An 18,177-nucleotide genomic window follows, 5' to 3' on the forward strand; every position below is an offset into this window, starting at 1 on the left:
TTAATTTTTGATATAGATCTGTCTGCAAGAGTAGATGCAGTTAAGGAAGAAAATCTGAAGCTAAAATCAGAAAACCAAGTTCTCGGACAATATATAGAAAATCTCATGTCAGCTTCTAGTGTTTTTCAAACAACTGACACAAAAAGCAAAAGAAAATAAGGGATTGATATCTCTTATGTCTTATGGAATTGCTGCTGATCTTTTTTTTCTTTAAAACTTGGATAGATCCCAAAAGTTATAGTACTTTTGTTTGTGGCTTCACTGAGTATTTATGAAGATAATGTCAGATCTAGGCAAAATTAAGAGCATAACAGAAGACTTCCATGAGTTTGTGTATTATGTTAGTCTATGAAAATGTGCAAATGTAGAGACTTTATAATTAGAAATGCATATATTTATGAAACTTGAAAATGAATGTTTTATCAAATTTGTTTTGATCTATAGGGTTAGCATTGTCTTATATTGTAGGCATAGAGATACAAGCAAATAACTACTGTGTTGTGAAAAAGTAACCAAAATCATGTACTGAATGCACAGCTTTATGTACCCTGTCTACCATCGTGTGCCTCTTTTCCATTTGCTTTCTTGCTGTTTTTCCTTCCCCTAAGGAAAAAATTGGTTTCATATTTGTAAAAAGTAATTTCAGTAGCTAATCATCTAGGAGAGTAGTTTGAACTCTAACTGTTGGAACGCTAACTGTTGAAACTTAACCAAAATAAGATACTTTCTCAGTTAGGGCTTAATTTATTATGTTTAGTAGTAAGGATAGTAGTTTTCTCTTTCATTAATTGAAAATGGAGGCTATAAAAATGAAGATTTTTCTTCAAATTATGGTATGGGGAAGATTTTTTATTAAAAACTTCCTTTGCACAAAATAACCCACTTGGTATCTGAAAAGATGAGTTCTGGTTGTGTGTGTGTTTGAAATAGAAATTTTTGAGGAAAAATAGAAATAGGATGGGAAAAGTACTTGGTAAGTACCTGTAACCACTGCAAATGTTTCTACTCCAGATTTATGTTCTCTCTGGCACAGATTGGATTTTGGAAGGAATATTTTTAAAAATGGGTTAAGTTTGGCTAACCTTATGTAAACCACACCTGGAAGAGAATAGAGTTTGGTCTCAGGTTTATTTGTAGTACCCAGCAGATCAACTTTGCAAAGTCCATTAAGAGTGGATTAGTATCAGAGTCATGAATAAGATGGGAGAGTTTTACATGTAAACTAATTGATGATTTCTCAGTATTTTATCTACTTCTCCCAGACATCTCTGCAACCCAACTACTGGTTTGCAGAATTTTAGTCATTTAACCGTTTTTTAAAATTTAGTTGAGTAGGTTCCATTTGGTAAGGAAATCAGTAGTGTTAATTAAAATGTTAAATAGGAAAAGAAATCCACTAATATAGTTTATAGTTATTAAATTTAGGCTAATCATTAAATAATCTTATGTTTGTATTGGTGTAAGATTTGATGACTTTAGCTATTTGAATATATAATAGTCATACTGCAAACATTTTGCATCTCTTTGTGACCTAATTTTCAAACATTTAAAACTGTGTTGCAGTTACGCTTTGCTGTTTAATAAAAAGCTGTTTCAAAAACTGCGTGTGTTTTGCCTAAGTAACTGGGATACATATAGTGGTGCAGTGTGGTATATTCAGGGTTGTTCAAAGCCACAGGATTACTTAAGTATCAGTTACTGAATGTTTAAGGGAATACTATATTAAATAAAACAATGATATTATACATTACTTTAAAAAATAAAAGCAAAGAATTCAAAGACAAGGATCCAAGATTGTCAGGAGAAAGGTGGTTGTAATTTTTTAGGTTAGGTTAGGCTAAAGTCTTTTAACAAGAAACACAGTGCCTAAATATATGGAAGTTTTCTCTTCCAGCTAATGGTTCTGAGGTGAGCATTATAAACTAGTAGGCTTTATGAGCTGGGGATTTCTCTGCCATTTTCAGCCATGGCTTTCAAGTCACATTAGTTTTCTCTATTCAGATTTGCAGCAGAAAGTGCCTGGTGAACACATGCAGGGTTTTATGGGCTGGGCCTGCCTGGAAATGGCTCCTGTCTTCTCACATTCCCAAGGGTGTGGGAATTTACTTAAACCTAGATGCAAGAGTTGCTGAGAAATGTAACCCCTGGCTGGAAGCCGTGTTCCAGCTACAACTTTATTATGGAAGCAGACAGAGGATAAGGTGGTAGCAGCCTTGGCCACAGCCCTCTTGTGCTGTGAAGTATCTGTGCCCAGCTCTTCCCATACATAGAACATACTCAGCCTCTCTTTGTCCAGTTCTGATGCAGTGCAAAATCCAGGATCTCTGTCAAGGTCTGTCAGTTGTAGATGTGACTCCTCATAGTCTGACCACCTTTAAACTGATGACAGATTATATAACTCCCCTGCATAAGAACTTTCAAAGACGCGAGTGTGCCTTTGCACGTCCAGTCACGTAAGTTCACGTGTCTAGTGCATATTGTCACCTGCACGTACCCTCTGTAAGTGGTCGTGTTTTTGTGTACTTTACTGTACAGTACTACAGCATCGTAATTTCAAGCCCAGGAAGCAAGTGTAAAAGCTGTGATACATAGCAGATTGTGTTAATTGGGCACATAGGCTAACTTTGTTGAAGTTATGAACAAGTTGGACTTAGCAGCTTGCTCTTTGAAGGGAACTCATTCATATGTAAGGGACTTACTGTATTTGCTCTGTCCATTTATAATGGTGTAGTGGAGACAGGATACCCAAATAACTCTTAATTTGGAAAATGGAACAAAGGGAAACACATCAAAGTCACTGTGGAATACTCCTGGGAGAGACACCCTGGAAGATTCTGTTTCATAGTAGACAGAGTTCCTTGATTAGACCTGTGTGTAATCTCTGGCAAGGGACTTCCCTTATTCCTTGCCCTCCATGGCTCCAAAATCACTGCAGATGGTGACTGCAGCCATGAAATTAAAAGACGCTTACTCCTTGGAAGGAAGGTTATAACCAACCTAGACAGAAAATTAAAAAGCAGAGACATTACTTTGTCAACAAAGGTCTAGTCAAGGCTATGGTTTTTCCAGTGGTCATGTATGGATGTGAGAGTTGGACTATGAAGAAATGTGAGCACCGAAGAATTGATGCTTTTAAACTGTGGTGTTGGAGAAGACTCTTGAGAGTCCCTTGGACTGCAAGGAGATCCAACCAGTCCATCCTAAAGGAAATCAGTCCTGAGTGTTACTGGAAGGACTGATGTTGAAGCTGAAACTCCAATACTATGGCCACCTGATGCAAAGAGCTGACTCATTTGAAAAGACCCTGATGCTGGGAAAGATTGAAGGCAGGAGGAGAAGGGGACGACAAGAGGATGAGATGGTTGGATGGCATCACCGACTCAATGGACATGGGTTTGGGTGGACTCCGGGAGTTGGTGATGGACAGGGAGGCCTGGCGTGCTGCGGTTCATGGGGTCGCAAAGAGTCGGACACGACTGAGCGACTGAACTGAACTGAACCATGGCTCCCCCTTGCTGGAAAGTTACTTATCCATCCCGGCCCCCTTCCCGGGACTCAGAGTTTAGGGGTGTTCCCTGCACAGGTTTACATTATGAAACAGCCCACTTCTCGCAGGTGTTAGTTTGGTGCCCATCGTTTGCAGGCCAGGCTCACATTTCTCGGGCTGTACATTTCCCTCAGAAATAGACTTCTTGTCTATATGTTTCAGTTCCATATGCTGGAAATCACAATCACGCTCTTTTCTAGACCAAATTCTCCAAAGTTTCCTCTCTCCTTCCTCACAGGACCCTGCCTCTCTGAATGGACCCTGCCTCCTTTAATGGAGGCTACTTTGAAACCACCTGAAAACAGGACTGGGAATGCAGCATCCAGGTATCACTGCAGGGCCGGGTTCCTTTGTCTGCCTAACACTTGGCAGAGAAGTCTTAACTGGGCTTCCCCTTCTACCTCCCACACCTCAAAAATAAAACAGTGCTGAACTTCTGCCATTCAGGGTACAGAAGTAATTAGCTTTTCTAATGTTGTGAGGTACCTAATACGTGATTTTTCTCGGTTTCATCTCTGCTTGGAAACCAAGTTCCTTCTTGTGATACCTTCTTGCTATAAGCATCCAGGCACACCCAATTCATTTCATATTTGGCCTTTTCCAACTGCCATCCTACAGCTGTTAACCCAAAAGGTGACAAGTGTTACTTGAAATACATGCTCCACCTGCTTGCCATACAGATGGTTAACCAGTGCACAGAGGAGCCTAGTGGATTGCAAAGAGTTGGACATGACTGAGCATACACACACACATACACACACTCTTAATCATGGCAGTATCTTCTGGATGTCAATTTCTATATTAGAAATACAGGTGGTAAACTGTACACAGAGACTGTGCCTAGCTTCTGATAAAGACTCTCCTTAACCAAAGTTTAGCCAGGTTCTTCTGAGCCCTCTTTCTCACTAGGCCTCGTATCTCAGGTCCCGTCTTCAGCCTGACTATGACTAGTCCATTGTTAGTAAAAATCCTGTTAGTAAAAAAAAAAAAAAAATTCAGTTTGGAGAGAATTCCCCTACTCTCAAAATCTTATCACCCTGCCGGCCTTCAGCAAGAATCCTGTTAAATCAGCATGGTAAGCATCCCCCTACCTTGGTGTCTTCTCTTGGTGATTTTCCATCCACTGGTGACCCACTTCCAGTCTGCTTGATGATTATACATCCTCAGCCGTCTTCACTGTAGTTGGAGTTGAGCCCATTCTCTTGCCCCTGTCACCACAGCCTTGGCCCCTGCCGCAATAGCCCTGAATAAAGTCTTCTGTACTGTTTTAACCAGTGTCAGAATGCATTTTTAATTCCCAGCTCTAAATGCTAGTGGAATGACAACTTGCAGGGACCCCTCTTCCTCAGGGTCTCCAGCAGAAATTCCCTCAATACTAACACTACGTTCCATCCAAAATTTGTCTTTATATTCACTATGAACTTTACTTACAGCAAGTCAGTACAGCTCATAACACCTTATCTGTAACTCTTGGGCCCAGATGTTTCAGAATTTGGAATTTTTCATACATGATGAAGTATTATGTAACTCATACACCAATACAGCTTGGGAAAGTACTTGTAATCAAATACATTAACACTTTTGTAGCGAAATGTATGAATACTAAGATAAATGAACACTATAGGTAGTCTGTTAGGGAGGTCAGGTTTGGCTGCCAAATGAGTTTTGATGTCAAACATGAAAAAACTTTAGATTTTCACAGATTTTTGGAATTGTACATGTAACAACAAAACAATTTGTGAAGTAACCAAAATCATCGAAGCTTGCAGTTTCAACCAGTTTGTTAATCAGTCGTGTCCGACTCTTTGCGACTCCATGGACTGTAGCCCACCAGGCTCCTCTGTCCATGGGATTCTCCAGGCAAGAATACTGGAGTGGGTTGCCATGCCCTTCTCCAAGGGATCTTCTGACCAGGGATGGAACCCAGGTCTCCTGCACTGGAGGTAGATTCTTTACCATCTGAGCCACCAGGGAAGCCCTCCAACCAGTTTATGATGTCACATTTACATTCCTTTCATTACTCTTCCCTCTGATCTAGTCTTTTTCCAAATGAGAAATGGAAAGTGAATTATATATTCTAGAATGACTTTTATGATCCAAAACAAAGCAAAATTGATCTTAGTTCTTTAGAATGCAGCCTTTCTTTACTTCCCCCGATAATTGTGTAGTTCCCTATCTTGAGTTATCACCCTCTTAGTGGTTGCTAAGACCACTTATAAATCATGAAAGAAAAGAGAATGTGACTTAACATGAAAGGGTTAAGAATTGGAAGAATGACTTAATTGCCTCTTAGCTACTCTATCCAAAAGACAAGCTACAGACTATTTCACTTAAAGAGATTAATGAAATTTGATGATGTTTACTATAACTAGGATTTTACATTGGCCTTAGAAGGAAATGGCAACCCACTCCAGTACTCTTGCCTGGAGGATTCCAGGGATGGCGAAGAAGCCTGGTGGGCTGCCGTCTATGGAGTTGCAGAGAATCCGACACGACTGAAGCGACTTAGCAGCAGCAGTAGGACCTAATTTACCATATAATGGAAGGGGTATTAAGGAGCAATGACAGAAGCTAGTGTAATACATTGTAATCAACTGTATAATGTATTTGCCTTGTTTTAAATTTTCTATATTATCTATAGATGGCTTACCAAATGTTTAAGTAATTAAAACGTTAAATTACTCCAAAATTTTACAAAGGATGTAAAATTATATTCATCTAAGAAACATAAAATGTGTGATATGATACCATGTTAGGTGTTAAAAGATCATTTAAAAATTACCCTGTTGCCCATCTTTTTCTAAAATTACCATTGCTCTTCCTTCCATGCATTTCGATCTCTGTACAAACTCCAAATGCATTCAAAAATACATTTTTTTCCCTCCCATCAACCTACTTCATCTGACCTGTCAGATTAGAGATAATTTTGTTTCCTGAACTCCTCACAGCTACCATACTATGGAAATAAGAGCTATAATTTGGGAAGATATTCTTAAAATTTATGTAGAAATGCTATTACTATGTTTAAATAAAATAAACTCTTTACATGAGACTTAAGGAGTTACCTGACATTAGCCATCTGATATTTCATCTCTAAATCCTGCTGAAGTTAAAAACATAACCACAATTGACAAAAGAAAAAACTTCACAGATGCCTAGAGTATATTTAAATTTATAGTAAGGTATTCATGTTTTAACTATTCTGAATAGTTTTCACTGAAAACTACGTTTTCTAAATTAGTATTCTAAATTTCTAAGGTTCATTAAATTCATTACTAGTAGTTAATATTGACATATAAGGAATTTCATCTTCTGTTTCTTGCAAATGTGGACTGATGCTTCAAAAAAGCTCTTAGTTCTAGTAGCCTATCTTTCTAGAGGAATGACCAATGGAAGCAAGGCTACCTTAAAAAAAATCTCAAGAAAAAGAAAGCTACTTTAGTCTGATCAAGGTAAAAAGCCCCCCAAAAATAAAGAAAAGAGCAAAATACATTAAGTTTTCTCATTTATTAGAGAAAAGGATAAAACTTAAATCATTTAAAACAATAGAGTCAGATTAAGGTGGTAGAAGGAAAAAATGATCTCATTATTAAAGAAAACTCTATGCTTTGTCTACTGAGTGCATGTAGCACAGACGTTTTTAAGTTTTGGTTAAACTTGTCAGCCAATGGTATATTCACAGAGGGGACACTCCCAGAAAAGAGCAGCGAACTGGCAAAACTGGTTGCTCAGATTTTACCACTGCAAGCTCATGGAGTTTAACCAAATGTTAAAGTTTAAATGAATCTGCAATCAATAAATTTTAAAAAGCTTTAATAAATCTTTAGGGGAAAAAAGATCACATATAAGACACTTGTCAAGCAAGAAGTTTCCCATAAAAATTTACCTCATGAAGTAGCAGTTTACTTTCAAAAACATTCTCATCTAGAATCATTCAATGTGTCTAGTTCATTTAAAGTACATAGCAAGAAAAGGAGGCCTTGCAAGATATGTTAGGTTTAGTTCATATTAAATAAATACAAAGTATGGTTAGCCATGTATTAAGATTGTCCACCACCAATATATGGAAAGTTCAGAACACAGAAATGAATATAAAGCACTTATTTTCAATTCACTCTCTGAAATAAGTGAATAGTGGCTACACTAGCTATTTGGCTTCCTTCAGTCAGAGGAGAAGTTAGAAACTCTTTTTCCTTATACATGAGCTTTAAATGTATTAGTGGGAAGGGGGCTAGCCCAGTGATGGGATGTGTATGTTCATGAAGGAATCCAAAATATCACCCAACTAGTACAGAGTTCTCAAGATAGTATTAAAGTAGTTTCATGGCCTCAAAGATTTAGATTGCCTTCCAAAGGGTTTATCACCCAAATATGAAAAATTCTTAGATATGTTAAATGGAATAATACAGTTCTACCATAATGCACTTCTGTAACTTCTGGTACCTACAGTCATCCCTTGGTATCCATGGGAGATTGGTTCCAGGACCCGTGGCAGATATAAAAATTCACAGCTGCTCAAGTCCCACAGTTGACCATCTTTATCTGCAGATTCTGCATCGGAGGATTCAACCAACTACCTACCATGGAGTACTGTAGAATTAATTGGGGGAAAAAACCCACATACACATGGACCCATGCAGTTCAAACAAACCCTGTGTTGTTCAAGGGTCAATGCTATTTTAAAAAGAGGAGCAATAGTCTGTCTACCAGAGAGGGAGCTTTGAAGCTAGATAAGACAATAGATTTGAATTTGTCAGAAAAAAGATAAAAATACAAAACATGATGAACGATATCTATCAGCCACTAGAATCTCTTAATGATCAGACCCCAATAATAATTTACCTATTAAAGTGGGTATTGTTTAAAGAAGAAAAAATACTTAAAATTTTGTTTTTAAGAGCAATGTAGGCATAAGCAATCTTGTGAATAGGGTAATCCATTCTGGCATAAAACATCTATAACAGCTTGAAAAATATCTGTACACCATTTCATTTTGATAAACCTCTTATCTCTGTATTCAAATGTAAATATGCTGCACTATTAACCAGTGATTCTACGCATGATAGACACGTTTTTATTTTGTTGACTGGTCTGTCAACAAAGCACCTCTTTAAAGGATTCTGTAATTTAAGTGAACAATGGACTGTAACTATAATTTGACACAAACTAGGTAAATGTGGATCACATATAACACTTTCAATTGTTGGCAGAACCAAACAGCCATACAGAAACTTTATTGCAATTAGCTCTATACAACAGAACACTCTCTCACTTATACTATAGAACTACCAGGTATATTGTGGTATAGCCATTTAAGGGGAAATTCCAGTAACTGACTTGTCCCATAGCAATGAAGCCACTGCATATTATTTTGCTCTGTAGAAACCAAAACTTTCTCCTAACTATGAAAACTGTGTAACCTCTAATGATATTAATCTCTTAAAATATGACATGTAACGTGCCACTTTTCTTTTATTCTAAATTCAAAGACCAGGTAACTTCAAAGATTTTTCATTTCTGAAAAAGAAGATTAAAAGAAATGTCTGAAAGAATAACATTGCTAGATAGTAGAAAAGGGATGTGCAGATTGACTCAAGCGCAGTTCTGGCACACCGCCTTGAGAATGCCAGCTTGCTCTCTCAGGAATGAAAAACAGTTGGAGGCAGGTTACTCCTTCCGTACTCTTCTTTTGCGTACTGACTTTATTGGTCCATCTCCAGATCCTGTGCTCTCATCTGCCTCTTTCATCTAGGAAAAAACATCATGAAAATGTTTATTTCAGACACTAGGCAACTAGTAGATAGTAGTATGTAAAATATTTCTTATTCTCCAAAATACATGCTTCTAATCAAATTCTTCACACTTCTTTAATTAACGATTGGTCAAAAACATGTATATAAATTGATGTGTTTCAGTTTGTTCATTTTTTGCCATGATTACATTTTTAGAGTAACTCTGCCTGTCAAGATATGCATCTGACAAGGGATAATGCTAACAGCTCAATTCATGATTTTATCTCATGATTTCCAACTTAATCTAATGTCATGGTTAATTAAAGGTTGCATAATGTTTTCATGTGGATAGTAACCACTAACTATACATCACAATGTCTCTGTAATAAGGAACTGCTGCACTGGTTTTACAGAGACCTTTCTAGAACTTCTGGAACACAGTACTTGAGAAAAATTAGGAGAGAGGAAAGGGAAACATCAAACTTATGGTTTGGGTTTTATCTATTCTTTAACTCGTATCCTTCCAGAATAATCATTTGTACATAAATTAAACCTGTATAACAAGTAAATAATGGAGGTATTATACAAAATAGTTAAAATTATTTCTCAAGGTTATACTATATAAAAATTGCTTTATTTTAGCTCACTGACAAATGCATAAAAGATTAAAAGACTGGAACATGGAATTAATATACTTTTAAAGGTATACAAAATATTTTTTTACAAAGCAAAATATAACTAGAATAAGTGTTCCATATATAATTGCAAATATTGTTATTAAAAGTATAATAGAGGGAAACAAGGACTATTTATAAAACTATGTTCTGGAAGAAACTTTCTTCACCCAGATCCCTCTCAATAAGATATTCGTAATGATCCCCCAAATATATTTAAAAACTCACAAGACAGTTAAGACTAGTAACCAGGCATACGTACAGAATAAGCTTTAGAAAACACTTAAAACAATAAAAACATATTTATTTCCATGATTTCTTCAAACAGACAAAACAGAATATTTATTTATACACAACAGCCCGGGCATCATGGACATTTACCCTGCCTAACTCTAAGCTACGAGAGTGATAGGGACAGTGACTCTGTCGGGCGGGTAAGGTTGTGTAGCTCTCAAAAGGCCAGAAGTAGAGAAAACAGGCTTTTGGGGGTATATAGTAGGTTAAAAAAAGAAAAAGAAAAAGAAACCTCTGGTTCTGAATTATACCCTGGATGATTCTGATTTCATAACTGACTATAAAAAAGGGCACTGTGAAAAATTTAATTATACATCAGGATGGGGGAAGAAAGGGCAGACATATCAAGTTAATGAAAAAACACGCTTAAAGATTTGAGAAAAACACCACTACTAGACACAGTACTCCACTAGCCAAAGAATGAAATCCTTTAAAATTTTACAGTAAATATAAACGTGACAGAATGTTTTCACAATGGCTATAAAGAAGACTGCCTTATAATAAACATAATTACCTCTTAAATATTCAATTGGTCTGCTTGTTACAACTTTCAACAAAACACTTTAATAAAAATTCTTTTTTTTAAACAGATGTAGTTCTCTATTTTGCAAACCAAAGGCTTATTTTATACTATTTCATTAGGCATTAGGAGGATATAAATTAGTTTTTTCATGCTTTCCTTACGGATACATTTTATACCAATATGTATGCTCTTTAAGAAAGCTGGGAGAAAATATGGCAAAAAATTCTTCACAAACGAGATCACTACTTTTATTAAAATATTTTTATAGACTAACAATCATACATAGAAACTAGTTTATTTTCTGTTAAAGAGATGCTTACCTCATCCTCTGATCCAGACTTATTGGATTTATTACCTTCTTCTTGTCCTTCTATAATTTCAATTTCTTCTTCACTCTTTTCCTCAGGTTCACCTTCCTCTTCTAGAATTTTTTATTAAACAGATTTTATTCAAGGAAAAAGACTCAATGAATTAGAATTTTTCTACTTGAAAGTATTAAGTAAAAGTGGAGGAGTGCATTTAAATTCCAACATTTGAAAGCAATTTCTTTCATTAGACATTTTTGAAAATTAAATACAAGTACTCGTTATTTTACCACAACTCATTGGAAAAGACCCTGATGCTGGGAAAGGTTGAGGGTGTGAGGAGAAGGGGATGACAGAGGATGAGATGGTTGAATGGCATCATTGACTCAATGGACATGAGTTTGAGTAAGCTCTGGGAGATAGTGAAGGACAGGGAAGCCTGGCATGCTGCAGTCCATGGGGTCACCAAGAGTCAGACATGACTGAGCAACTAAACAACAACAATAAATAAACCATCATATCTGAGGAAAGGAGCAGGTTTAAAGAATTTTAAAACATTCAGTCTGTATGTGAAATGAAAATCAAAGAATATATGTGTATGTATACACATAAATATGTAAATATACATGTGTGCTTTGAGAGAGCATGGTTTTTAAGTCAATTGTTTCATCAACTATTAAGTTAAAAATAGTGTTCAAAATATAGTGCAGGTTATAAAGGGCTCATTCTGGAGCCTGGCTTGGGACATCTGGCAAACATCAATAGTTTTACTGCTACCTAGATGTGTACAAGGAAGTCTCACTGGAGAGGTACCAAAGAGCTGCAGTTGTCTTCACTTCTAACATCTTCTGGAGTTTAGTTGAGGGTAGGAAGGGACATATGATTCAGCAATCCTTTGAAGAGATTAAATTACTGGTTTGATATGATAACTATTTGATAAACAACAGCCCTTGGTGTGGATTCTGTTGCTGCAGTCACCTGTCTTAAACCAGTTACTCCTTCACAGAAGCTGTGATCTGTGCCTCCCATCTCATCCTTGGAGGAAAGAAAAACCCTTGCAAAAACCTCTGACATATGGGATTGATAGCTGCTAGGTTCTGAAGCAACTGAACAATTCTGACAACCCTTTCTTCCTAGAAGAGAGAACTCATACACTGGATGTCTGCTCAGGTACAACCCAAGCAAGGATGGTACTCCTCTTCACCACAGTCACACACTCTTGCAAATTCAGATGGTATAAATCTGACAACAGACAAGTGCAACAGCTAGTGTTTGCCACTTAATCTACTGTTTTTAATGAGCTCTGCCCAGGGCCCCCTTTATGTATCGCCATCACTGTCCTACCTTTTTCAACAATTTCACCGTCACTTTGCTTTCTTTCCTCTTCCAAGTCAGCTGGCTTCTCCAGGGCGGCTTTCTCTTCCCTCACTTCCTGCTCCAGTGCGCCCTTGGTTTGTGGTTTACATATGTCCAGTTTTTTGAAATCCACATCTTCATCATATTTTTTCTGTGGTAGTTTAACATAAGCTATTTTTACTAAAAGCAAAGCACTATTTTAAAAAAAACATCTTTTTTTTTTTTTTTTTTTGCAATGATGGATATCACACATGTGCCGAAAGAACTAATGCTTTTGAACTGTGGTGTTGGAGAAGATTCTTGAGAGTCCCTTGGACTGCAAGGAGATCCAACCAGTCCATCCTAAAGGAGATCAGTCCTGAATATTCATTGTAAGGACTGATGCTGAAGCTGAAACTCCAATACTTTGGCCACCTGATGTGAAGAACTGACTCATTTGAAAAGACCCTGATGCTGGGAAAGACTGAAGGCAGAAGGAGAAGGGAACAATGGAGGATGAGGCGGTTGGATGATATCATGGACCAATGGACATGAGTTTGAACAAGCTCCAGGAGATGGTGATGGACAGGGAAGCCTGGCATGCTGCAGTCCATGGGGTGGCAAAGAGTCAGACACGACTGAGCAACTGAACTGAACTGATATCATATACAGTAAACTCTCAGTAAAAACTTACAGGAAATTTAGTTTATTACTTTTAAGAACCCCTGACTCCATTTATAGAACTCCTAAACACTAAGAGATTTTTTTTTAACGTTGAAGGAAATTCATTTTCTTTACCTTTACTTTTCTTGGCCAACAAAATGAAGTAATTAATGCTATTGGAAGCCCTGCTGTCACAAGGTAAATGAACCAAAGCCATGGGCGCTGTTCAGTAGCTGACATCAATTGTTTGAATATACTAGGCTAAAGAAGAAATAAGCATAAAAAGGCAATTCAGAGTTTATAAACTTTCATTCATAAATACAGCCTACAAAAACAAAAAAACTTATTTCACCTAGGTAGTATTCTACTAAGGAGTCAAATTTATAAGACAAAAAATACTTTCCATTTTATACTTTGTAAAGTTTAAACAATCTTTAAAAAAAAATGTTTATCTGGCATGCCAGTTGTTAGTTGTGGCATGTGGGATCTACTTCCCCAACGAGGGATCAAACCCAGGTCCCCTGCACTGAGAGCACCGAGTCCTAGCCACGGGCCACCAGGGAAGTCCCTTAAACAAGCTTTAATTATTCACATGCATTGCAGTTTGACACTGGGTAGCAGAAGATACATTATACTATATACTATATATTGCTAATTCTCCAGCAACAATTAGGACAGTTTTCTTTTCTGGTAAGTTTCAGGATAGTACTACTCATCATGGATGTATTATTTGGTTCATTTAGAAGTAAACTCTCTAACTCATTCTGTACTTTTAAAGAACTTACAAAAAAAAAGAAAAGTCAACCTAAGAATAGCTATGTTTTCTCTTATTTCTTAACAAATTTCACACACAAACTTCAGGAAGCAAATTGCTCAAATGTTTTAGTTAAAAGAGTTTCAAAATGAGAATCCTTTTACCTTTATTTACTCTTTTGAGCTTTTTGCTAATATTCAAAGAAACCTAATATAAGGTACATTTTTCTTTAGGGTAATTGGTTTTAAAGATAGATTCTCCAAGATGCACTGTGTTGAAATATTTAACTTAAGCTTTCCTAAGTAGTGTTAAAATTTTGGGGAAAAAACTAGAACGTAATTAAATTTTAAAAGTTTCTGTACTCCTTTAAGTGAAAAGTAGTTAAAATTAATAAAGGTTTAGATTTCTGTTCCCACTTAGGCCTCAAACTGATAAAGTAACAAGATATTAAGTCTCATTTCTAATAGTAGTAATAACAGTCTCATTTCTATAAACAATCAAAAGGCATTCAATCCATTTATGCTATCATAATCTAATAAATGAAGATTTACATATATATAATTCACTATACAGTTTATAATGAAGTTGTAGCATAATTTGGTGAAGCTCATATTCTGTCTACATAGATTTAACTATGTTTCTTCAGCATTTAGTAATTATTGCACCTATTTACTCTTCAAAAGGCCATCTGTATAACCTATAACCAGGAGCATATCCTATTATTATCATATGCTAAAAACTGTGTACCTCATTAGCATTTTCTATCAGTATCTTCACTGCCCAACCATCTGCAGCCCAGCGGTCTGCTACTTCCTTTTCTGAACATATAATAAAATTATCAAAGTAGATATCAGAGGTCATGGACCAAAGCTCTAAACCAAGAGCACGGAAAGAAGTCAGAAGAAATGGGTGATTGTCTTCAAAATAATCTGGATTAGGAATTTTTCGAGGACTCCAGATGCCCTGGAAAAAAATAATTTAAACACGTTTTCAAACAACAATTTCATTATAAGTGTTACTCAAGAAGCAGTTGCTGTTGAATGAAATTAGCAATACTAACTGGAAAAAAGAAAACTTTAACTGACAATTAATTCATTAGTAATTCACTGGAAATAAAATCTTATTTCCTCTTACCCTGTACACTATGTTCCCTATGAATAATACTGACTTTAAACTCAGCAAAAAAAAAAAAAAGAGGCAGAGTGAAAATCCCACAGAAACTTGAGTAATTAAATTCCACAATTGATACTATATTAGATGAGTTTCTTTTTTTTTTTTTTTTTACATTTAGTAAAGATACTCAAGGCACGATATCATTAAAATTGCTCAAATCAAAGAGATTACTGTGTGGCAAAAATGGAACCATGTCTTTTAACATACACTTATGATGGGCATCAATAGTCACTCATGGTTGAATCTCAGAACAATTATTCAACACAGAAGTTCCATTAAGACTTAAATGATTAAAGTTAACCAAATCAAATAAACTGGACAATATGATCACTCACTGACTCATTCTGCCATCACCTACGTCTATTCTGTGCCAAGCACTATGCCATATATGCTCTGCTGTGATAATCAAGGCAGACATGGTCCCTGCATCATGGTGTTTAAAGTCTGATGAAGGAAAGATATATCTCAAACAAAAATGTTATCAAAACAGTCATTCTATTAAGAAAAACTACAGTGAGCAAAAAGAGTCTATAACTGTATATATAAAATAAATGTTAGAAAATGTCAATGAATAATTAGATAAAACTACAGCATTAAATGAACATAAGGACTTCTACCCCAAAAGTTAGGTATATACGCAAAAAATATCTGTTTCATATTAGAAAAAAAAATTCAATTTTAATAAAACCATAGCAAGCACAGACTTCAATTACTAAAATGTACAGTGTGAGTCCTCTTGATCAGAACTCAATTCTTATATTTAATGCTAAAATAAAATATTCCAAAGTGATCATCAATTGATCACTAAGGAAAATAGTATGAAGTGATTTATCTTTAGTTATTAAGTTTTATTACCCCAGAAAATTAAAGGATGCTTTACTTAAAAATTTTTTTTATTTATTTATTGGCTGTGTTACGTCTCTGTCGCTGCACTGACTTTTCCCTAGATGGGGCGAGTGGGGGCCGCTCTCCAGTTGTGCGTGCAGACTGGAGAGAACACCGCAGTGGCTTCTCCTGTCGCAGAGAGCGGGCTCTAGGGCACACCGGCTTTAGCAATCGTGGTTCCCGGGCTCTGGAGCACAGGCTCAGTAGTTGGGGCACACAGGCTTAGCTACTCCCTGGCTTGTGAGATCTTCCCTAACCAGGGATCAAATCTGTGTCTCCTGCACTGGCAGGCAGATTCTTTACCACTGAGCCACCAGGGAAGCAGGCCCCACTTTACTTTTTAAACATAAATTGGTTGGAATCTATTTTCTTTGACTTCAGAGAGCTAAGGCACATTATCACAAATCAAATTTCCTCAAGTTAACATTATTAATAACTATATGTATAAAAGAACACAGCGTTTTAGAAAGTTTACTGTGGGATGGGAAAAAGTGGTGATTACCTGGTAGTTAGGGTTATCTATCATTGGCGGTCTCCATATTCCTTTGTATTTCGGGTTATCTATCATGGGAGGGCTCCACTCACCACACCCAATCCGACATGCTGGGTTAGAAATATGAGGTGCCTCCCATTCTCCATCCATGTCTTCATTCCTTAGGGTATCAGAACAAAGCACATGGAGTAATCTCACGACTCTCCTGTCAGTCATATCAGCTGGTAACAAAAGAGCATGTACGAAACAGGAAACTGACATCTGAATGCTTACCAGTCAAGGGGTTTTTCAGCATTAGGATCGGGAATAAATTTCGGTTCGTTATCAAGCCAGCCATCAGGTTTAACAGCACTTGAATCTTCTATTTGGGCAGGTTCACTTTCATCCCTGTAAAATACAGTATTTTATGCTAATTACTAATTATTCAAACAGTTAAAAATGTACGTTACAGAATTCAGAAGGTACCAATAGGCACTTCCTACCTCTGTGAAAAGAAGAGAAGCGAAAAGCAAAGAAGAAAAGGAAAGATATACCATTTGAATGCAGACTTCCAAAGAATAGCAAGGAGAGATAAGAAAGCCTTCCTCAGTGATCAGTGCAAAGAACTAGAGGAAAACAATAGTATGAGAAAGTCTAGAGATCTCTTCAAGAAAATTAAGAGATACCAAGGGAACATTTCATGCACAGATGGGCACAATAAAGGGCAGAAATGGTACGGACCAAGCAGAAGCAGAAGATATTAAGAAGAGGTGGCAAGAATACACAGAAGAACCATACAAAAAAGATCTTCACGACCCAGATAATCATGATGGTGTGATCACTCACCTAGAGCCAGACATCCTGGAGTGCAAAGTCAAGTGGGCCTTAGGAAGCATCACTATGAACAAAGCTAGTGGAGATGATGGAATTCCAGTTGAGCTATTTCAAATCCTAAAAGATGATGCTGTGAAAGTGCTGCACTCAATATGCCAGCAAATTCGGAAAACCCAGCAGTGGCCACAGGACTGGATAAGGTCAGTTTTCATTCCAATCCCAAAAAAAGGCAATGCCAAAGAATGCTCAAACTACCACACAATTGCACTCATCTCACATGCTAGCAAAGTAATGCTCAAAATTCTCCAAGCCAGGCTTCAACAATATGTGAACTGTGAACTTCCAGATGTTCAAGCTGGCTTTAGAAAAGGCAGAGGAACCAGAGTTCAAATGGCCAACATCTGCTGGATCATCAAAAAAGCAAGAGTTCCAGAAAAACATCTATTTCTGCTTTACTGACTATGCCAAAGCCTTTAACTGTGTGGATCACAATAAAGCGTGGAAAATTCTGAAAGAGATGGGAATACCAGACCACGTGACCTGCCTCTTGAGAAATCTATATGCAGGTCAGGAAGTAACAGTTGGAACAGGACATGGAACAACAGACGGGTTCCAAATAGGGAAAGGAGTACGTCAAAGCTGCATATTGTCAGCCTGCTTATTTAACTTATATGCAGAGTACATAATGAGAAACACTGGGCTGGATGAAGCACAAGCTGGAATCAAGATTGCCAGGAGAAATATCAATAACCTCAGATATGCAGATGACACCACCCTTATGACAGAAAGTGAAGAGGAACTAAAAAGCCTCTTGATGAAAGTGAAAGAGGAAAGTGAAAAAGTTGGCTTAAAGCTCAGCATTCAGAAAACTAAGATCATGGCATCCAGTCCCATCACTTCATGGCAAATAGATGGGGAAACAGTGGAAACAATGGCTGACTTTATTTTTGGGGGCTTCAAAATCACTGAAGATGGTGACTTCAGCC

General features: G+C 36.9%; 2 protein-coding genes across 10 annotated transcripts in view; one reads left to right on the forward strand and one right to left on the reverse strand.

The window, feature by feature from the left end:
- Positions 1–1,600, forward strand: part of SCOC (short coiled-coil protein) — a 38,623-nt gene extending 37,023 nt beyond the window's left edge. For all 5 annotated transcript variants that reach the window (XM_043902465.1, XM_043902464.1, XM_043902468.1 and 2 more), the window contains exon 4: positions 17–1,600. In XM_043902465.1, coding sequence (XP_043758400.1) covers positions 17–159 — 143 coding nt within the window. In that variant the 3' untranslated portion in view covers positions 160–1,600. The remainder of the gene's footprint in view (positions 1–16) is intronic.
- A 7,147-nt stretch (positions 1,601–8,747) lies between these two features.
- CLGN (calmegin) overlaps positions 8,748–18,177 on the reverse strand; it is a 45,161-nt gene continuing 35,731 nt past the window's right edge. For all 5 annotated transcript variants that reach the window (XM_043902473.1, XM_043902475.1, XM_043902474.1 and 2 more), the window contains exons 9-15: positions 16,652–16,765; positions 16,388–16,538; positions 14,575–14,790; positions 13,209–13,334; positions 12,420–12,582; positions 11,091–11,191; positions 8,748–9,295 (exon numbers count right to left, since the gene is read on the reverse strand). In XM_043902473.1, the coding sequence (XP_043758408.1) occupies positions 9,215–9,295; positions 11,091–11,191; positions 12,420–12,582; positions 13,209–13,334; positions 14,575–14,790; positions 16,388–16,538; positions 16,652–16,765 (952 nt within the window). In that variant the 3' untranslated portion in view covers positions 8,748–9,214. The remainder of the gene's footprint in view (positions 9,296–11,090; positions 11,192–12,419; positions 12,583–13,208; positions 13,335–14,574; positions 14,791–16,387; positions 16,539–16,651; positions 16,766–18,177) is intronic.

This window comes from Cervus elaphus, chromosome 5, assembly GCF_910594005.1.
Source record: "Cervus elaphus chromosome 5, mCerEla1.1, whole genome shotgun sequence".
NCBI lineage: Eukaryota > Metazoa > Chordata > Mammalia > Artiodactyla > Cervidae > Cervus > Cervus elaphus.